General features: G+C 56.9%; 1 protein-coding gene across 1 annotated transcript; it reads left to right on the top strand.

The window, feature by feature from the left end:
* Positions 1–1,708: 1,708 nt before the first annotated feature.
* On the top strand, positions 1,709–21,751 carry NTRK1 (neurotrophic receptor tyrosine kinase 1). Its single transcript, XM_003937856.4, has 17 exons — positions 1,709–1,990; positions 5,126–5,200; positions 5,484–5,555; positions 7,673–7,741; positions 8,554–8,699; positions 8,973–9,115; positions 12,010–12,142; positions 14,045–14,371; positions 14,756–14,773; positions 14,944–14,999; positions 15,304–15,406; positions 15,879–16,025; positions 16,442–16,572; positions 16,744–16,916; positions 19,357–19,597; positions 19,929–20,087; positions 21,358–21,751. The coding sequence occupies exons 1-17, from the start codon at positions 1,779–1,781 to the stop codon at positions 21,541–21,543; spliced, it is 2,391 nt and encodes a 796-aa protein (XP_003937905.2). The 5' UTR covers positions 1,709–1,778; the 3' UTR covers positions 21,544–21,751.
* The last annotated feature ends 278 nt before the right edge of the window (positions 21,752–22,029 follow it).

Here is a 22,029-nt window from a genome sequence, read left to right as displayed (position 1 = left end):
CCCCGCCCTCCCTGCCCCTCGCCGAAACAGATTGGTTCACAGGGATCTCTCAGTTCTCTCCGCCCCTCCAGCCAAGCCAAAATATTTAGCCTGACAACTGAGGGGAGAAGAGATCTGTTGGGGAAATAAGGCCAAAATACAGGGGGAGGGTGGGTCAAGAACTGAGCGTCCCCAAACTCTGCTGCGGTTGCGACTGGTCCCCCCAACCGCTTGGTCCCACCGTAGGCTTCTTCCAAGTGGGCTGCACGGCCAGAGGGTCAGCCAGCGCCCGGGCTTCTGGGGAGCGCTGTGTCTAGATTCTGCTCCCCGGTGCCTTGACATCTGCGGGGTAACTTCTGGCAGCCTTGACCCGGGAGAACCTGGACAGCCGGTGGCCTCTCGGAGCCTCTCTCAGCCTCCGAGAAGGCCGCCCTGTCCTCTTTGGAGACCCCTTAGTGCCAGGCTCCCTCACCGACTAGTCCCTTGGTTCTGACCAAGATCCCGATGAAGAGGGCGATCACCGTGTGGGGCTCTGCCTCCGTCTAGTCACTTTCTTGAGCTCAGGCTTCTCCGTCCGTCTGTGTGTCCCCGTCTTGGGAATTTGGGGGGCGGGAGACGTCCGTGCTGGGGCCTTGGCAGAGAGGAGAACCGTGACCCTCTAGGAGGCTGTCCTTCGCTTGCTCCCTGGAGCCTTACCTATCCCCCCGCCAAAACAGACCCCTCTCCCCCTTGCTGTCCCCAGCTCGAGACGGATGGGCTCGTGCAGCCACAGAGGCTGGCGCGGTGGGAGGGGTTGGGACCAGCCTTCTGCTGCCCTGGATGCTGGAGTTCCCGGGGCTTTCCAGGTGCGCGGCCTCCAGGGGCCGACGGGTCCTCAGTTCCACACGCGGGCGGCTCCTGCGTCCGAGGAGCTAAGAGAAGATCTATTAATTTCTTCACGAATAAATCGATGCTCTTGTCAGGGAGGCGATCCATGTCAGCCCTGTCCTGCTCCGGGGCCAGCAGTGACTGGCCAGGGTCAGGGACTGAAGCTGGGACCCGAAGCGTTGCGCATTGGGGGTTGCAGATCGCGCCCCCAGCCACCCGGCCCGGGCGGGGAGCTTGCGCCTTTGCGTGCGGCCTTCTCGCGCCACCCTGTGGCCTCTCTTGAAGGCGCGGTCTTGGCTCTCTCGACTATCTTCGGCCGAATTAGGCGACCCCTTCCCTTTCTCTGGCCGGTCTGTGTCCTCCTTCCAGGTTCTGCAATTGATCCTTTTATAACCCTTTTCCTTTTCTTCCTAGGGTTCGGAGTGTTCTACCTAACTTACTCCAGGTGATATGCGCACTCCCCCAGGCACTTGCGCCGTGAGGATGGAGCGCCGAGGCTGGGGCTGGCTAGGATGACCTGGACGGCAACCTTCACTAACTCAGTCATCTCCCCGCCTCTCCAAATGTAAAAATGCAGCTGCTTTAAGCCGGGAGAAATAACGTTATCAATTTCCCACTCCCAGCCTCAGCAGACACCTCCCAGGCGTTCTGCAGCAGCCCCTCCGCATCTCCCGGAGCTGGGGGCATCCTCGGGGAGAAGGTTGACGCTGGGGGCCCCTAACAGGGGAGGGGACGGAGTTGGGGGCATCAGAGGGGCGGAAAGGGGGTGGAGACAAGGGGCGGGGCGGGGACGGGCGGGGGCCTCTGGCTCCGCCCTTTCCTGGCGGCTGGGTCTTTAACACCGCTCCTCGCACATGTCGGGGGAGGCCCGGCAGCTGCAGCTGCGAGCGCACAGACGGCTGCCCCGCCAGAGCGAGGCGGGCGCCGCCGCGATGCTGCGAGGCGGACGGCGCGGGCAGCTCGGCTGGCACTGCTGGGCTGCGGGGCCGAGCAGCCTGCTGGCTTGGCTGATGTTGGCATCTGCAGGCGCCGCACCCTGCCCCGATGCCTGCTGCCCCCACGGTCCCTCGGGACTGCGATGCACCCGGGATGGGGCCCTGGATAGCCTCCACCACCTGCCTGGCGCAGAGAACCTGACTGAGCTGTGAGTGTTCGGCGGGCGAGGGGGCTCGGGGACAGGCAGGCATTGCCGTGCCCCGAGGGCGCTAACTCGCTGCTTGTTTGCTGGGTCAGGCAAGGCGATCACGGTGGAGGGCTGGCACCACGCAGCCTTCGGAGGTGCCCTGGCGTTCCTCCGCAGCCGCCGCTGCCCTAGCAAGCTTTATGGTGACAGCCTGGGTGTTTCCTAGTGTTCAGGGCAGCTGGGCAGCCGGCTTCAGGGAGATCGAGTGGGGAATCTCCGTGGACCAGGTCTGAAAGAGCCCAGCCGTCTAGAAGCCACTTTCTGGAGCTCTGCCAGGAGCCCCTGCCCTGTCCCACTAGAGAAGGGTGGTGCGGAAAAGTCCCCAGTTTGACACCCTTACTGCCAGCCCCCACCCACTTCCTTGTTATGATGAGGCAACCCCAGCTTTTCTCCTGGAATTGGTGATTGAGCTGGCATCGGTGGGAGGTGCTGAGGAGCGTAGCTGGGTGGTTGAGCTCTCCGCTTTGCATCTTTACCATTCCTTGTCCCAGGACCCCTTGATTTGGATCTGGGAAATGGGACCCCCTCCTGGATTCTCTCTCCCTACTCCCATCTCCCTCTCCAATTGCGACTCTCTACCTAGGGTGGGGAGTCAGGGTCCTTGCTGAGAGACCCTCCTCCCTCTGGGGCATGACACTGGGAGGAAGCTTCAGCATTCTGCAGGATTCTGACATTCTGCAGGAATTGGTTACAAAATACTCAAGTACTTTTTAGCAGCTGGTGAAACCTACGGGAGCATGCGGTAATGATTGGCCTGGAGGTACTCAGGCATCACATGGTGATGGCTGGAAAATACTTGAGTATTACTTACGGCCATCGTGGCCAGCGAGACATCTAGAAGAGGGGAGGAACTGCTAGAAAATTCTCCTCCTGTGGCCTGGGGTTTAAAAGGTGGACAAGGAACCCTAGCCTCGTGCGGTGATGGACTGGAAGCTATCTTAGGTGGAGCCCATCGCTGCCTGGAAGTTTCTTGAGCAGCTTGCAATAATTGGCACTGAGTTACTCGGGTTATCTCATGGTAATTAACGGGAAGGTACTCAATTTCCCTAATGGCTCTAGGGAGACTAGGAGTAGAGGAGATGGCCTGGTCTTGGTCTGGCTGAGGTCTCTGCATGGTGGGAGGGGGCATGAGATATGGTCTGCCAGTCCTAGTCCAGTTCTCTCATCACCCTGGGCCTTCAGACTGGGGTCCAGACTCCTGAGTGCTCCCCATCAGGGCTCACATTTCCCAACTCCTTCCAAACCCCAAGTGGGTCTGGCAGGGTAGGGATGGGAGTGGTAGGGGGAGTGGACAGGTCAGGGCTGGGGACTAGGTGGTGTGCAGTCCGCAGGCATGAGCTGAGATGTCCCCCTGGGTGGGGCTGCAGCCTGACACCCCCTCCCCACTGCCTCCACAGTCCCCCCCCTCCTCCCTCACCCGCAGAGCTAACGAGCAGATAATGGACTCGAATAGACAGATTGATTATGAATCCAAACGAATGAGGCAGCTTTGAGGCAGCTTTGAGCCAGCTTTGAGCATGCTGGCCTGACAGCTCGCACACACCCTGCTAGCCCACTGCATTCTTGCCCCCTCCCTGGGTCCCTCCAGCTTGAAACCCTCTGGGCAGGGGCTGGGGGTGGTTGAATAGGAGCCTGCCCTCCCTTGGAGTCAGTGGAGGTTACTTTCTAGGCTTCCACTAAGTCCGTGGGGAGACTTAGGACCTGATCCTGCTGTCCTGCTGGGGCCAAGGCTGGGAAGGGAGGAAAGGAGGAAGGGAGGGTCACTCAGGCTGGTCCTGCTTCCTACAAGTTAGGGAAAGTTAGAGGGTAGAGGGAGAGAGTTCTGAGAACCGGCAGTGAGTCAGGGGCCCCTGGCATGTGTATTGTTGGCGGGGGCACACTAACATGCCACTGCAGGGCAGCCGAGTTCTCAGGAACTCCCTGGTACGTCAGATCCAGCAGCGAGGCAGGGCCCAGGGTGTCAGCTGTCCCCCAGCTCCGAATGCCTGCTCCTTCCTCTTTCTTTCTTGTCTCCCTGTCTTGCTTTCGGTGCCTCTCTGTCCTTATCTCTCTGTCTCTCTGTCTCCCTTCCCTCATCTGTCTTCTTTCTTGCCTGTCGCTATCTCTCTGACAGTCTCTTCCTGTCAGTTTCCCTTTCAGTGTCTCTGTTTCACTCTCTCTTTGTTTTTCTGCCCTTCTGCCCCCCCTCCTCGTTGTGGCTCTCCATCTTTCTCTCTCTCTCTCGTGCTGTGGGAGTCAGCCAGTCTGTGCCTTTTCTCCCCACCCCAACACTGACTGCATCCTCTCATTGTCCCTCTCCTCTTCCTGGGTCCCTCCTTGGGGTCCCTGATGGATAGCCTCTAAGCCTCTTGCTTGAGCTGCTGAAAAGACGGTGGGGGAGGTTTGGGTGGAGTAGGGGTTGCTGCTCAGGTGTGGAGAGGGGTCAGAGGCTATGGGGGTGCACAGATGCTGGTGTGTGTGTGTGTGTGTGTGTGTGTGTGTGTGTGTGTGTAGCAGTATAGGTGAGCCTGGGCATGTTTGGGAACACACATTTGCATGAGCACAGGCTTCGTCTGTGCTGGGTGGGGCAGTGGCAGGGATGAGCCTCGGCCCTTTGTGGAAGCAAGTGTTTCAGCATGACCTCCATTGGTGAGCGTGTGCCGGGGACACCTGCTGTAAAAGCAGAACGCCGACCTGAGAATGGACTTGTGTGTGTGCGTGTGGGAGATGTATGCCAGCTTTGTTTCTGTGTGTCCCTGTGTGAGCGCGTTCCTGAGCGTCATCCGTGCAGATGCTTATGCCTCTGTGTGTGTGCGTGTGTGCAAGAGGTATGTGAGAGTGCATATGTGTGAGGGTGTGGGGAATCCGTGCATGTGTGTGTGTGTGTTCATTGACACACATGTGCATGTGTGACTTGAGGTGCGTCTCTGTGCACATGCATGCATTTGTGCGTGCATGCCCGTGTAAGTGTGTATGCAGGTCTGAACAGGTGCACATGTGTGTACCTGTGAGGTGTGTGTGCACACGTGCACGTGTACTGTGAGGGAGGCAGGCAGGAGGGCGTGAGAACTCAAGTGTGGGCCTGAGCCCTGTGACTCCTATCCCTTCTCCCCACAGCTACATCGAGAACCAGCAGCATCTGCAGCATCTGGAGCTCCGTGACCTGAGGGGCCTGGGGGAGCTGAGAAACCTGTGAGGGAAATGGGGACTGTGGGTGTGGAGCTTAGCATGGGCCCAGGAAAGGGGACCAGAAAGTCGGGGAGGGCTCAAGGATCCGAGGGCCTGAGAGGACCTGAGGGGCTGAGGACTAAGGGACCGGGAGAGGTCAGGAAGCACAGGGCTTGGAGGAAACCATGAAGGGCCTGGGGAGGAGGAGGAGTCCAGCGTGGGGGCCTGGGGGGCTGGGGTAGCAGGGAGAGCCAGGGACCCAGAGGAGCCGAGACCTGGGGGCTGATCCTCGCGCACCCCTCCCCAGCACCATCGTGAAGAGTGGTCTCCGTTTCGTGGCGCCAGATGCCTTCCATTTCACTCCTCGGCTCAGTCGCCTGTGAGTGGCCAGTGCTGGGTCGTGGGGGTGGGGGAGGACACCCAGACTTGGGCTGCTAATGGGCTTGGCTGTCCCCAGGGAATGATTGTGAGGAGGGCCCCAGGTTCGTCAGGGAAGTCATCTCACCCATTCTCCTGGGGCTTCCTCCCACCTCCCTCAGGGACGGCCTGCTCTCACCCTGCCAGCTAGAGGTCCTTCTTGCCATCTCACTTCCATGCCTCATGCTTCATGCTGCAAGGACACTTCCCATAGGTGCCTGCCCCCTCTCTCTCCCCAGGGTTCAGACATGCACCAGTGCAAAGGCAGCAAGCGGCAGGAGCAGGACTCCTGGGTTCTGGCTGGGACTCCATGTCCCATCCCCTCCCTGGTGGGGAAGCATCGACTTGGCCCCTAGGACGGCCTGGGAGCTGGGGTGTTAGGTCTGCCACTATCATCCCCCTCATTCCTGGGGATCATAGCTATCCCTCCTGCAGAGCAATGGACCCCAAACTTTTTGGCACCAGAGACTGGTTTCATGGAAGACAATTTTACCACGGATGGTGCGGGAGGGGAGGATGATTTCAGGATGAAACTGTTCCACCTCAGATTATGAGGCATTACTTAGATTCTCAAAAGGAGCCCACAACCTAGGTCCCTCGCATGCGCAGTAGTTCACCGTATGGTTTGCGCTCTTATGAGAATCTAATGCTGCTGCTGCTGGACAGGAGGCGGGGCTCCGTCGGTAATGCGCGCTCACCACTGCTCACCTCCCGCTGTGCGGTGGCTTCCTAACAGACCACATATTACCCTGTTTATAGCCCCTCTTCCTTGCTGTCTTTTTCTCTATTTTTTTGAGAGTCAGGTCGCCCTCTGTTGCCCAGGCTGAACAGTGGCACTATTACCAGTCTGTGCTCTGGGGATTGGGCACCCCTGCTGGAGGACAGAGCGGGTCATGGGATGGCAGGAGAGACCATCAGAGTCCCTGGCAGCTCCTCCCTGGCCTTCTGAGGGTGGCAGTTCAGCTCCCCTGTCCCCCAACATGCGCAGGTGGAGAGACGGGAAGGATGGTGGGGCTGACATTCATGGACGTGTGCTGGGTCCTCTAAACTCTCCTAGGTCCAGCAATTAAACAAAGTAAAATAAAGTGATGTCGTATCACACCTATACCTGGGCTTCAGTTAAACATGTGCTCAATGACACTCTTCACAGTCAACCTGGTGAGACAGAGAGTGTTCTTGTCCCCATTTCATAGATGAGAATTCTGAGATCAGAGAGGTTGAGTTTCTGAACTGAGGTCACACAGCTGTAAGTGGCAGGATGGAACTTACACCCCGCTCTCTCCAGCTCTAGAGTGGGTTGTGTCTTTGGTCCCTGTGCGATGGCACCTCTCCAATCCAGCCACCACATATTCTAGGTTGGCTAGGAAAGGAGAGGGGTCAGGGTAGGCCCCTCAGAGACAGAGGGTCCCAGCAGAGGCAGCCTGGCACAGAGCACAGGGCACTGGGGCTCCTACCTCCGTTTCCTGTGTGGTCTGGAGCCGGATGCCCTGCTGGGCTCACTTTCTCCATCCCTACAAAGAGGGGCTGGGGGTGTGGGTCCTTTCCTGCCTGACCTTTTAGTCTCTGAGGAGGAGCCGAAAGGAGGAGGAGGAGGGGACCTGAGGAAGCGGTTTGAGTTCCTTGTGGTCAGGTAGGCGCAAGGGAGTGTGGGAGCCTCAGTCCTCTCGCTCTTCCTCTGGCCCTGTCCTTGGCTCTGTCGGGAGGGGAGCACAGATGGAGCCCTTCCCCCAGCTGTGGCCTCAGCACTTTGCCAGCTGGGGCCAAAGCGGTGGGGGAGGGAGGAACGGCTGTTCCTTCAGATCCTTCAGATCCCCCTCCCTGGGGTCTGGGGAGGGGGTTAAGTGGGGTTAACCCTTGTTGTTCCAGGGAGAGGAGCGGGACTCGAAACACCCCCCTCACCCCCGTCTCCCCACCGTCCACACACACTACCTTCCAGGGCTTGTTCTGGTTGCCTAGGCTGGGGAGGGAGAGCCAGATGTCAACTTCCTTCTCCGCTCCCCCTCTCTCATGCTGGGTCAGAGTGAGGTCGGGTGGCTCAAGGGGTAAGGGGTCTGTCTTGCTGTGTCTCCACGCCCGCAGGAATCTCTCCTTCAACGCTCTGGAGTCTCTCTCCTGGAAAACCGTGCGGGGCCTCCCCTTACAGGAACTGTGAGTGAGGGCACTTCCAGGGGCAAGAGCAGCAAGGGTGTGTGTGCCTGGGTGTGCTTGGCTCTGTGGGATGGCACATGTCACTGTGTCTGTGTGGCACTGCTGGGGGTCTCCAGGAACTGTGTGCATGCCAGTGAAACCCCAATCAAGGCAGAGGCTGCAGGACCACCCGTTAAGGGGGCACTGCCCTGGGGAGCTGGCCTGGATGGCTGATGCTGTGTGTGCCGGGCCTGGCTGAGCAGACCGAAGGCCCGCTGTGTGTCCATGGCACATCTGCCCATGTTCCCTGGGCACCCTGCACAGGGTGAGTGGGGCAGCAGGGGTCCACGTGGACCTGGCGGGCACTTAAGGCGTCTGGGTCACTCTGGGAGGCTGTGCCCTTCCCTCCTTGTCACCATGCTGAGGGCCTTGCCTGGTTTGTCACCCGGGGAGCCTGGGGTGAGTGAGCGCATGCATCCCCCAGTCATCAGCTGGTTTCCACGTTCTGCATTCTATTTCTTTCACTTTTAAATTATTATTATTTGTTTTTTGGTAAAGATGGTGTTTTGCCATGTACCCAGGTTGGTCTTGAACTCCTGGGCTCAAGCCATCCGCCGCCTTGGCCTCCCCAAGTGCCGGATTAACAGGCGTGAGTCACTGCGCCTGGCCTATTTCTTCGAATAACATCCTGTTACTGGAGTCAGAGAGAAAGACCTCTGTGTTCTCCCTTTCACCTGTAGACCGTCCTCCCTGCTGCCTAACTGCTCCCTCTTATCCCCTGTGGCCGCTCAGCCCCGTTTCCTGACTCTGCTGGTGTCCCCCACGCCCACCAGGGTCCTGTCCGGGAACCCTCTGCACTGTTCCTGTGCCCTGCGCTGGCTACAGCGCTGGGAGGAGGAGGGACTGGGCGGAGTGCGCGAACAGAAGCTGCAATGTCATGGGCTGGGGCCCCTGGCCCATATGCCCAATGCCAGCTGTGGTAGGTGCCAGGTGTGGGAGGTGGCATAAGGGGGCTGGGAAAGAGAGCTACCTGCCTGGGGGAGAGGGCACCGAGCAAGCACAGGAAGGGCGTGGGGAGTGGGCACTAGCAAGGCTGGGGGAAACTGCCTGGGTGACGTGACCTGGGCTTCCGGTGACGTGACCCGGGCTTCGGGTCATTGAGGAGGGTGGGGGAAGGAGCACCCTGCAGTGGAGTTCTGGGGCCACTCTCAGCTCTAACACCCCTTGGCCCTCGGGCATCCTGGGTGGCCAGGTGTGCCCACGTTGAAGGTCCAGGTGCCCAACGCCTCCGTGGATGTGGGGGACGACGTGCCACTGCGGTGCCAGGTGGAGGGGCGGGGCCTGGAGCAGGCCGGCTGGATCCTCACGGAGCTGGAGCAGTCAGCCACAGTGATGGTGAGAAGCCCTTCGCCCGCAGCCCCCGAGAGGTTCCGGCAGGGCACAGGGGACAAAGACGGAAAGAGAGACACACTGTGGAGGAAAGAGACAACGAATAAGGAGCACACAGAGGCTGAGGGATGGACACACGGAGATGGTTTAGACCCACAGGGCTCAGGCCTGTGCTGTGGGCAGCCCAGGGCACACACACACCCTCGGGGTGGTCCCTGGCCCTGCAGGGACCCCAAGCCACAACAGAGCCCCAGGACTTGGGACCCCTTTCTGGAAACATGGTGTTGGCTGCAAGGGAGAGGGTCACGGAACCCTTACATGTTGGAGCTGAGAGGAACCCAATAGACCATCCCTCTCGTCCATCCTTTTTCTATGTAAGGAAACTGAGACCCAAGGAGGAGGCACAATATCAGTGGTACTGCATCGGGGTGAGTTCTTGGGGGCCTCGAGGTCTTTTTTCTGGAGATTCTGGAAGCAGCATCCTCTTGGGCATGTGAGGAACATTTGAGCAAGGGAGGCACAGATCGGGCTCCAGCTCTCTCACTCATTAATTCGGATGACTTTCAGAAAAGTCCCTTCATCTGCCTGCACTTTGGTTTTCTTATCTGTAAGCTAAGAAGGTGGATATGATGGCCTTCTGATGTCCTGCCTGCCCTTGGGCGTTCTCTGGCCTCTATCTCTGTTATCCAGACATGTCTTTGGGCACCTTCCCAGGCCTTGCCCTTTGTCCTTAGGCTGGCGATGGGCAGATGAGAGTAGCCACCGCTGACTCCGGTGGCTTTGTTGACAAGGTCAACAGGAGCTGACAATGGGCTGTGCCCACCTAAAAAACTGGCTTCACCTGGGCAGCAGGAGTGGCTATGCAGGGGCCGGGGGGGTGTGCCTGGGGACTGGGAGCATGGTGTTCAGTTGGGGAGCCTTCACTTTGGTGGGAGTGTCAACCCCAGAATTGCTGAAGGCACCTGGAACCGCACTGAGGGAGGAGCCATGGGGGCTCTGGGCAGGGGCTTCAGTCATGGTGGAGGGTTCCTCCCCATCCAGAAAGCAAAGCTGCCTGGAGTGAGTGAAAGAGAGGGGACCAGGCAGAGGCCATGCTCACGCATGGAGAGACCTTAGATCAACTCTGTGTTTGGGGCGATTCCAGGATTTGCTTTCTCTTTGAGAGACCTACATGTTTGCTACCATCTGTGTTATCTAGAAACTACCTATACAAAAGCTGCACCCTACTGGGCACAGTGGCCCACACCTGTAATCCCAGTGCTTTGGGAGGCCGAGGAGGGAAAATCACTTGAGACTAGGAGTTTGAAACCAGCCTGGGCAACAAAGCTAGAGCCTCTCTCTCTCTCTCAATCTCTTTCTCTTTTTTTTTTTGACAGAGTCTCGCTCTGACACCTAGGCTGGAGTGCAGTGGCATGATTTTGGCTCACTGCAACCTCTGCCTCCTGGGTTCAAGTGATTCTTCTGCCTCAGCCTCCCGAGTAGCTAGGACTACAGGCGTGTGCCACCATGCCTGGCTAATTTTTGTATTATTAGTAGAGACAGGGTTTCACCATATTGTCCAGGCTGGTCTCGAACTCCTGACCTTGTGATCCACCTGCCTTGACCTCCCAAAGTGCTGGGATTACAGGCATGAGCCACCGTGCCCGGCCAGAGTCTGTCTTCTTAAAAAAATATATTACACCCTAACTGGGTTAAATGGAGGGGAAAAGAGGCTGCTGCCCCTCAGTTAAGAGCATAAGGAACGGCAGAGCAGCTCAAGGGGAAGAGTTATTGGCCCCACAGTAAGCAGAGGGATGGGACAGCCAAGGGGAGCAGAGAGCAGGGCAGAGCTTCCTCTCGAGATGGCTGGAACCCAGAGCTTGCACAAAAGGCTGGAACTCTGCTGGAACCTTTGAACTCACATATTCCGATGGAAGCCTGGGGAAACCATACCTCCTCTGGCATGTGGTCAAAGAATTTCACATTTATGAAGTTTTCAGATAAATGAGATTTGTCCACCACTTCATTATTTTCATCATTTTGTGAAAATCTCTTTGTAAAATGTCAGAAAATAATTTGCCCACCTCTTCAGCTTACAAAACAAACAAAAACCCATAGTTCAGCAAGATGAAGAATCATCATAAGATCGTGTAACTTATACATGACAAATCCATGGTTTCCTAGGAAGAGAAACTCGATCTGAGTCAGCCCTGATGATGATTCAGAATCAAGTTGCTCTGCCTGTCTAACCTCACCTCATCTGCTGCAGGAGGCGTTGCTGCTGCCGTTGTGGAAAATAGCGGCCGCCCTGCTATTTGCACTATCTCTTTGTTTCTGATCTTCCTCGGGCTGAGATTCGGTTTGTTAGAACTGTGTGTAAAACGGGAATGAATAGACGGTGAGATCCAAGTGGGGTCTCCAATGAACTGGGTACGAATTTGGTACTTGGGATTCATGATGTCTGCTTAGCTGCTCAGATGGCTGGTTTTAGTTTCAGTTTGGGGTATTTTGTGCCTATTTTGAGGTTATTTGGTTATATTTTAGATTTTTCAGATGATTAAATATGTGATTCAAGCTGGGTGCAGTGGTTCGCACCTGTAATCCCAGCACTTTGGGAGGCCGAAGCGGGAGGATCGTTTGAGACCCTGTTCAAGATCAGCCTGGGCAGAACAGCAAGACTCGGTCTCTACAAAAATAAAACATAAAATTAAAAAATTTGATCCAGAAGACAGTCAACTAACAAACCTAAAGGAGGAAGCCAATTCTCTGATACATTCTCTCCCACCCCCTCTCTCCCTCTTCTTCTCTCCCAGTTTTCCTCTCCTTTCCATCCGGAGCCAGAGGGGCTCTCCAAAGACATCAGCCCCAGCCCCAAGCTGGCTAAACCTCTTTCTGATTTCCCTCTCTCTTCCCTGATCTAGAAATCTGGGGGTCTGCCATCCCTGGAGCTGACCCTGGCCAATGTCACCCGTGACCTCAACAGGAAGAATGTGACGTGCTGGGCAGAGAACGATGTGGGCCGGGCAGAGGTCTCTGTTCAGGTCAACGTCTCCTGTGAGTCTCAGTGGCAGCCTCTGCACCCCCCCCCCCACCCACTCATCTCTTCTTCCCTCAAAAGAGGATGTAGGGTGGGGGCCTGGAGGAAAGGATGGGATGTGTGTCTCCACAGCTGCTCTCTCCCAGCTGTTTCCAGATTCCCATGAAAACCTGATCCTTTGGGGGAAGTCCTGGGGGCTCGTCAAGGCCAGAGGGACGGAGATAGATTTCTTTCTGGCCTCCTGCCCAAGCCTTGCTACCTGAGGCCCTCAACGCCAGCTGCCTGGCTGGTCCCACTGCTCCAAAGTATTTCCTCATGCCCACCCCTCTTCAGCTCCTTCTCCCCAAATCCTAGTTTCAAAAGAGGAAAATCTCCTCCTGGGTTCCTCTTTAGGCTCACTGCCTAATTTCTCTAGGTTGGCCAACAAATTATCTTAAATTTTCTACTTTATACCAGTTTTCTTCTTTTGTTGTGAAATATACATAGAGATGTGCAAAAAAAAAAAAAAATATATATATATATATATATATATATATATATATATACACTTAAACAATAACTACTCTTACCAGCACCACGGAAGACCCCTGCAACACCTCACCCTAGTCACAGTCCCATCGCCCTCTCCCATCTCATGTTGACTTTTGTCAGGGTAACCACGTCCTTGCTTTTAAAAACAATTTTTCTCAAACATGCTTTCCTATCGGTATAGTTTAGTTTTACCTGTTCTTGCACATTATATAAATGGAATCATACTGCATGTATTATTTTGTATCTGGTTTCTTTCACTCAACATTTTATAAGATTCATCTACATTAATGAAAGTCGCTATATGTAGTTTATGCAATTCATTGCTAAATACTATTCCTGTGTATGAATGCCATATATATATGTATATTTATCTATCTATATATTTATACAGACATACACTTTTTTTTCCTGTCATTGAGGGGTTTTTGCTTTGACCAGATTGGGTCTATTTTAAACCCATGTCTTTTTTCAAAGTGTGTGTGTGTGTGTGTGTGTGTGTGTGTGTGTGTGTGTATCTGTGTGTTTTAAGAGATGGGGTCTCAGCCTGTTGCCCAGGCCTGAGTGCTTTGGGATCATAACTTGAACTCGTGGCCTCAAGCGATCCTCCCACCTCAGCCTCCTGAGTAGCTGAGATTACAGGAGCAAGTCACTGTGCCCAGCTTTTTCCAAAAAATTTAACTGTAGATATTTTTTGCTTGTTTGATTGTTAGGCCCCCTGACCCATCTTCAGCTTAGTTACAGTGACTTTTTCTAGATTCCTTACCCCAAAAGACTCCATGTTTAATTGTCATAAGCTGGTACCCCACTTCTCTGGGGCTGTGACTTATTTATGGCCTACCCCTTACTTTCTTTTCTTTTCTTTTTTGTTTCGAGATGGAGTCTCGCTCTGTTGCCCGGGCTGGAGTGCAGTGGCGCGATCTCGGTTCATTGCAACCTCTGCCTCCTGGGTTCAAGCGATTCTCCTGCCTCAGCCTTCCCAGTAGCTGGGACTACAGGCACGTGCCACCATGCCCGGCTAGTTTTTTGTATTTTTAGTCGAGACGGGGTTTCACCGTGCTAGCCAGGATGGTTTCAATCTCCTGACCTTGTGCTCCATCCGCCTCTGCCTCCCAAAGTGCTGGGATTACCGGCATGACCCACCCACCGCACCCGGCCGCTTGTTCTTTAAGCCTCTACATTTTACATGCCTGCTGCCTGATTTATTTAAAATGTATCGTCAACTTTCTTCAAAACATCTCTCCTTGGTGAATTTCTCAGGGCCTGCTGATTGGCTTCTCTCAGGCCTGTCCCTTGGTTTTGTTTCTACTGGCTTTGCCCCTGGACTTGTCGGGTCTGTGCCAGGCTCCCTCCAGCCGCGCTGACCTCCGGGTGCTCTTTCTGGCCCACAGTCCCGGCCAGCGTGGAGCTGCAGGACGCGGTGGAGATGCACCACTGGTGCATCCCCTTCTCGGTGGATGGGCAGCCGGCACCGTCTCTGCGCTGGCTCTTCAACGGCTCGGTGCTCAACGAGACCAGCTTCATCTTCACCGAGTTCCTGGAGCCGGCGGCCAATGAGACCGTGCGGCACGGCTGCCTGCGCCTCAACCAGCCCACCCACGTCAACAACGGCAACTACACGCTGCTGGCCGCCAACCCCCTGGGCCAGGCCGCCGCCTCCATCATGGCCGCCTTCATGGACAACCCTTTCGAGTTCAACCCCGAGGACCCCATCCCTGGTGCGAGGGCCATCCTGAACCCTGCCCCCACTCCTGGGCTCCACTTGGGTGACAGCCAACTTCCTGCTATGGCCTTGATCCCAGAAGTTGGAGTGCCTGGTTCCGGACAGAAAGGAGTCTGGAGTCCCAGTGTCCAGCTTACCCTGTCCCCGAGCCAGGACTCCTGAACTCCTGAGCTCCTCCATCCCTGTGGGCTGGCTGAGGAGACAGTGCCAGGGCGTCACGGCCCAGCTGGAAAAGGGTCACATGCCTCTTCTCCCTCGAGGCCAGGCAGCCCACCTCCATCCTACCCTCGCCCCACGAAGGAATGAGCCCCAGAGTAGGCAGGGGACTCACTGCTTTCCTCCTCCCTCTGACTGCTTTCTCTCCTCCTTCCTGCTGCAGTCTCCTTCTCGCCAGCGGGTGAGTAGCCCCGGGTGGAGGGCAGGTTCTGCCTGGTCTCTGGCACCGAGGCCGGGGTAGAGGGCACAACTGAGCTGATCCCCGAGAGGCCAGCTGGGGGCAAGGTTGGGGGGTTGCTAGAGGCAACAGGGTGTGCCAAGGCCCACCCTTCCCACCCTGTGTCCCCACAGACACTAACAGCACATCTGGAGACCCGGTGGAGAAGAAGGACGAAACACCTTTTGGGGTGAGATAGGAAGTAGAAGCTTGTGCAGGCCTTGGGATGGGGAGGCAGGGTGGAGGCTCATCCGCGCGGCATTTCTGGTTGGAGCCGGGAGATCGCTACTGTCTGGCCTGAGCTCTGCCTGCCACCCTCACAGCCACTGCGGGGGTCCCCAGGGGAGGGGAGGCGGGTCCCTGGGGACCCCGGTCTGGAGGCCTGGCTCTGAGCTCCCCTGCCGGATAAAGATATGGCTTGTGGTGGGCGGTTCTGAGAGTGCAGGAGAAGCCCCTGGGTCTAATGGCCGCCCCCGTCTCCTGTGCGCCACCAGGTCTCGGTGGCCGTGGGCCTGGCTGTCTTTGCCTGCCTCTTCCTTTCCACGCTGCTCCTTGTGCTCAACAAATGCGGACGGAGAAACAAGTTTGGAATCAACCGTGAGTCGGGGCTGCAGAGGGCCGTCTGTCTGTCCCGTCTGTCTGTTCTCCTGGCTTGGTTTCTATGGGCTCTTCCTGACTGTGTGTCTGTCTCGGGGCTGTCCACACGGGAGTTCCAGGGCGTGTGAGTGTGTGCGGGAGTGTGTGTCGGGCTGGTGCTGGGGTAGTTTCAGAGGCGGCAGCTGCTAATTGGTGGCTGGATTGTAGTCAAGCACTAAGTGGGTCTGGGAGGTCTGGGCTCTGTGGGGGTGAGGGGGGAGTTCTTTGGTGCCCCTGGGGCCAGGGGTGGGACAGGAGCCAGCACAGGGAGAGGCGGTGGTGCTCCCCTTCCCCCTGCCTGCTATCTCACTCCCTAGCTCCTCAGTCTCTCCTCTGCAAGTTACAAGGTGGGGGTGACCAGGCATCCTGCAGGCAAGGGTGGGAAGGGCCAAGGTGTGGGCAAACTCTCCATATGTCTGTGTCTCCTCCCCAGGCCCGGCTGTGCTGGCTCCAGAGGACGGGCTGGCCATGTCCCTGCATTTCATGACATTGGGTGGCAGTTCCCTGTCCCCCACTGAGGGCAAAGGCTCTGGGCTCCAAGGCCACATCATCGAGAACCCACAATACTTCAGTGATGCCTGTGAGGGGCTATGCTGGGTCAAGGGCAGGGGCGAGTGTGTGTGTGTGTGTGTGTGTGCGTGTGCATGTGTGTGTGTGTGTGTGTACGCACGCACACGCAGGCTGCCCTTACCCACCGAGGCCTGAACCATCCCTCCCTTTCCAGCCCTATTCCAGCCATAGCCCCTGTCGTATTCTCAGGCTGAGTTCAGCCTGGCTCTTAGTAGCAGCCCCATGCAGAGCCACAGCTACTCTGCACCATGTCCTCTCTGGGCAGATGAAGCCCCACCCTATGACATGGGGTTTGGGGAATTTCAGCCCCCATGTAGCCCCTTGTCTGGGCAGCCTTGTGCGGCACACAGCCCGGCCAAGACAGTCCCCCTTACAACCCCAGCCCTCCCGAGCCTGGGGCTCCGCCTGACCCTGCCAGCCCCTCAGGTGTTCATCACATCAAGCGCCGGGACATCGTGCTCAAGTGGGAGCTGGGCGAGGGCGCCTTTGGGAAGGTCTTCCTTGCTGAGTGCCACAACCTCCTGCCTGAGCAGGACAAGATGCTGGTGGCCGTCAAGGTGAGACCCTGCCCAGGAGGCACCGCTGGCCTGGGTCCCACCCCCAGGAGCTCCCTCACATCAAGACGGAGTGGGGACAGAGGCTGAGGGCTGACGTGGCTGGAGTGTCACTGATGGACAGCAGTGAGGGCTGGGCCCCCACCCAGTCCTGTCCCTGCCCCTTCCAAGCAGGCACTGAAGGAGGTGTCGGAGAGCGCCCGGCAGGACTTCCAGCGCGAGGCCGAGCTGCTCACCATGCTGCAGCACCAGCACATTGTGCGCTTCTTCGGCGTCTGCACCGAGGGCCGCCCCCTGCTCATGGTCTTTGAGTATATGCGGCATGGGGACCTCAACCGCTTCCTCCGGTACTGGCACCTGGCCCTGTCATCCCTCCCTGATAAGCACATCCCTGCTTGTCTTTCCAACCAAGGGGAGGCACCAAGAAGGATCAGGAAGGCACATTCCCGTCCCCAAGTCCCCAAGGAACTCTGAGACGATAGAGGAGGCAGATGTGCGAATGGGAGGTGACTCTTGCAAAGGACAAGTGTCAGTAGTCAGTGGGGTTGCGATGGCCAAGGCCATGAGCTAAATCTCTGGGGTGAGTGGGCTTCGCAGAAGGTGTATGTGCATGTGTGTGCAGCACGCAAGGCCAGGCCTGAAGGGTGGCAGCTTCAATAATGACGATAGGAACAACAGTAACGAGCACTTATCAGGCACCTTCTGTGTTCAGTTGCTACCTTACATCCTTTACAATTTATTCTTTTTTTATTTTAAAAAATGTATTTATTATTGTTATTGTTTTAGAGCTGGGTCTTGCTCTCTTGCCTAGGCTGGAGTGCAGCCTCAGACCCCTGGGCTCAAGCGATTCTCCCACCATAGTCTCCCCAGCAGCTGGGGCTACGGGTGCACATCACTGCACCTGGCTCTACAATTCGTTCTTATTATGGTTCTATGTGCTGGTACAAAAATATCTTGTACAGTAATACAGATATGCATTTTTTTTTATGACCTCCAGGCATATATTGCAATTTAAACTTGAAGCAAGTTACAAAAAAATTCATTTCTTTGGCTTTGGACAGAAGAACTCTGATATGTTTCTCTATTTGTGCTGATAATTTTAATAGCTTCGAGAAACGTGCCTGTTTCACTAAGCCTTAGAGAGGTTCCGAGACTTGCCCGAGTGCATACAGGTAGTGAATGGTCCAGGGGCGGTGTGATCGCAGGCACAGCCCCTACTCTCAACCCCTATGCGATGGGCACCTGTTCCCCTGGCGGAGTCCTTCCCTGATGAGATCGCTCCCGTGAGGATGGGGCAGTATTTGTAAGGCAGGGAGAAGAGGGTTTGGAATCAGCTGCCGCTTATGAGCTGAGCCTTCTTTGCCAAGTCACTTTCCTCTCTGACCTCACTTTCCTCACCAGTCAGAGGGACGGTGAGCGGGGGCTGTGGATCTGGATGAGCAACGGCTGTGTGGTTGGGAGTGATGGATCATTCATGCAGTCAGGCTGCTGCAGGACTCAGATGGGAGCGATCCCTGAGTCTTGAGCTTATCCTGTGGACCAGGAGGGAGCAGGGTGTAGAGCAGGAGGCGAGGCCAGACCCAAGGTTGAGTGTGGAGGAAGATCGGCACAGAGGAGCAGAACGCCAGGGAGGAGCCTATTTCTTTGCTCCAAGACATGGCGCAGGCTCAGTGCTAGTTCTGGGGACGAAGGCCAGGGAGATACCACTATCTGGGACCCAGGCTGTGGGAGATGAGGCTCTGATGCTGGATGGACCACTGGGGGAATCCATGGAGGGAATCATTAATGCTTACAGATGAGTCTGGAAGACTTCCCTTAGGAGGGGCCATCTGTTCCTTCTTCCCTCCGGGCCTTTGCACTTCCAGTTCCCTCTGCCTGATGCCCTGGCCCTCCCTCCCTCCCTCCAGAGAAAGATGGAGACAGACACGAAGATTCTACCCCTCCCTGCCTCAGCTCCCTTCCAGTGGCTTCATGACTTGACTCTCAGTTTAGGTGCCCCTTCCTCTAGGGAGCCTTCCCTGGCTTCTTTCATTGCCACCCATGGTGCCCGTCAGGTGCCTCTCACACTGCACTGCCATGACCTGCTTATCCGCATCACACTCCGCAGCGTAGCCCCTGTGCTTGGCACACTGGAAGTGTTTAACAAATGCCTCGACTAAACGAACAAGAAGATTGGCTAGCAGGAAAGGGCATTCCTGGCAAAGTGGTCAACTCAGGCAAAGGTTCAGAAAAAGGAACATAGAGGAATACAGGTGATGGTGGGGACTGACCCGAGTGCTCGCTGTGGGGGGAGGCGGGCATCCTAGACAGCGTGGAGAGGAAGGAAGACCCTGTATGAATGGCTGGACACTGAGGGCAGAGGGGAGAGAGACAGGACAATAAAGGACTCCCTGGTTTCAGGGTCTGCCCGCGTGGGGAGGGTCTCTTCCCTGAGGCAGGGGAGGCTTGGGGAAAGACACTGAGCTCTGATTGGCAAGAGCTGAGTCTGACGTGTCTATGGCAAGGGATGTAAGGGCCAGTGCGCATCTGGAGTTCAAGGAGCTGCCAGAGAGGAAGGCACAGATGTGGGAACTGTGGGCTGTCTTCGGCGGGAGCTCTGGAGGGGGCCATGCCTGTTGCGCTCCTCCATCCTGCCCTTCCGGACCTCCGCCTCTGCTGTTCTCCTCGTCCTCCACTTCCAGGAACCCAGCCTCCTCTCCCATCACACCTGCCACTGGGGATCACCTTCCTCAGGCTCCTGAAGGCTCTGTCTTCTCAGCCTATCCCCTCTCCTTCACTTGTTCACAGATCCCATGGGCCTGATGCCAAGCTGCTGGCTGGCGGGGAGGATGTGGCTCCAGGCCCCCTGGGTCTGGGGCAGCTGCTGGCCGTGGCTAGTCAGGTGGCTGCGGGGATGGTGTACCTGGCGGGTCTGCACTTCGTACACCGGGACCTGGCCACGCGCAATTGTCTGGTGGGCCAGGGACTGGTGGTCAAGATTGGCGATTTCGGCATGAGCAGGGATATCTACAGCACCGACTATTACCGTGTAAGGGTCCTTCATCCTCAACCCCTCCCCCTGCATCCAAACTACAGACACCCTGGATCCCGAGCCCACAGAGAGCCTGCCCTTGCTAGGACACCTGCTCGGGTCTGAGATTCACTGGCTCGGGTTTTCAACCTACCTCCTCGGCCCCCAGTGGAGGGGGTTCTGTCTCCTTTGCTATCCTGGACGGACACAGCACGTTCAGCTGTTCCTTCTCAGCCCTGAGAGCCACATCTATTTATTTTCAATGATGGGGCTGGGGCGGGCTGTGCCATGATGGGCGGTCCTGGTCCTGGGTGCCCTTGAAGGTGACGCGGCGCCCGCCCCGGGGCAGGTGGGAGGCCGCACCATGCTGCCCATCCGCTGGATGCCGCCCGAGAGCATCCTGTACCGCAAGTTCACCACCGAGAGCGACGTGTGGAGCTTTGGCGTGGTGCTCTGGGAGATCTTCACCTATGGCAAGCAGCCCTGGTACCAGCTCTCCAACACCGAGGTCAGCCCCGGCCCCTGGTCACCCCTGGCTGGCCACCCCCTTCCACGCCCCTTCAGGTCCCTTTTTCAGGGAACTTGGTCCCCCTTCTGCCCCTCTGCCACAGCCTGTTGGGGGGCCCTTTCCAGCGCTGTGCCCACACTGTGCCCCCTCCACCCCAGCCCCATTCTTCTCTTCCTCCCCTATTCTTGCCTGCACCTACTGTCCTAAGCCCAGCCCCAACTGACCCCTGGGGAAACCTCAAAGTGCTTTGTACGCGGAGCCAGACCCCCATCCTTAGCTGCGTTTGATCAGAGTGGAAGGGACCAGCATGCAAAGAGGATCCCAGCACGAGGGCCCAGCGCTGCAGCAGGATGGCTGGAAGTTAGACTGTCAGACGACGGCCCTACCCCTCCCCCTGTCCTCCGAGCTGGCCACTGCCAGAGCAGGCCCCAGGTGTTCTGTCTCCCAGAGCAGCTGCCCCCACCCCCTCCTTGGCTCACAGCTGTCAGTTTCCATTTCTCCTCCTAATGCAGTCTGCTCCCCGGAGGCTGGTGGGGTGGGGGAGAGGGTTATAGATTTTAATTTTCTCAAGCACTGAGAGAAGAAATGGAATTAGTGCCGCCCATAACCCAAGTCCTCTAACAGGGAGGGAGGGAGAAGGGGAAAGGAGGCTCCAGGCCCCTTCTCCAGCCTCTGCCTGCCACCCGTTCTCCTTCTTTGGATTCCTTAGCTGCTTTAACAGTTCTTCCTAGAGTCTAACTTTGATTTTTCTTGCTGCAGTTTCTTTTCGGGAGAACTAGTCCCACAGAGTGGTGTCCAGAGAAGGGAGAAGTGGGGATTGCCCTCTTCTTTAAAATGAAAGCCAGCTATTTTTCAAAGCCTTTAACTGCAATTCTGTGGTATTTTCTTCTCCCTCCGGAGCTGGGAGTCAGAGGGCTCTTCTCCTCCTTTCAGCCCCCAACACTAATCGGATGGATTTGATAAGCACCTCAGCCCCTCCCCTTCCTCAACCCACCTGGCAAGTCTTCTTAGGATCTGATCCCAGTTTTCTGGAGGCAATCCTACCCTAGCCCGAGCTTCCCAGAGGAGAGTCTTAATCCTTCTCACTTCTCAGTGTCAGGGCATAAAGAAATCTTGGGGTTCACTGTGTCCATTCAGATGATTACCGGCTAAGAAGCCCAGATGAGCAGTGTGGGCTGCCCTGGGAACCTCAGTGGGGGCGTTGGGGCTGGCCTCACTCTCCAGCCCCCCGCCTAGTGTGCTTTCTCCTCCGTCTCTCCTGTGGCCCCAGGCGATCGAATGCATCACGCAGGGACGTGAGTTGGAGCGGCCACGGGCCTGCCCACCAGAGGTCTACGCCATCATGCGGGGCTGCTGGCAGCGGGAGCCCCAGCAACGCCACAGCATCAAGGATGTGCACGCCCGCCTGCAAGCCCTGGCCCAGGCACCTCCTGTCTACCTGGATGTCCTGGGCTAGGGGGCTGGCCCAGGGGCTGGGAGTGGTTAGCCGGAATATGGGGGCCTGCCCTCAGCATCCTCCATAGCTCCCAGCAGCCCCAGGGTGATCTCAAAGCATCTAACTCACCCTCAGCATGCGGGAGGGGACAGGTGGGGGCTGGGAGTAGAAGATGCTCCTGCTTCTCTAGGCAAGGTTCCGTCATAGCAATTATATTTATTATCCCTTGGCTGTGTCTCTTGCCTGTTCGTGGGATGACGTCGTTCCAGGAGGGAGGCATCGGGATTCAGGTAGGGGGACAGCTCTCTGCTGTCCTCCCCCACTCAGGCTTCCCTCACATGCCTACCTCTTCTCCATGGACCTGGCATTCTCACCGTGTGACTATAGTTTGGATCCCAGTCCCGTGGTCACCTGGCTCAGCTGCTGGTGAGGCAGCCTCTTGTCAGACGTCCCAGACCTTGAGACCCTGTCGATGTTTGTGCCTCACGTTCAGGAAGGTTGGTGCCA

This window comes from Saimiri boliviensis, chromosome 19 (assembly GCF_048565385.1).
Source record: "Saimiri boliviensis isolate mSaiBol1 chromosome 19, mSaiBol1.pri, whole genome shotgun sequence".
In the NCBI taxonomy this organism is placed as follows: Eukaryota; Metazoa; Chordata; class Mammalia; order Primates; family Cebidae; genus Saimiri; species Saimiri boliviensis.
This window is presented reverse-complemented; position numbering and strand designations above follow the sequence as displayed.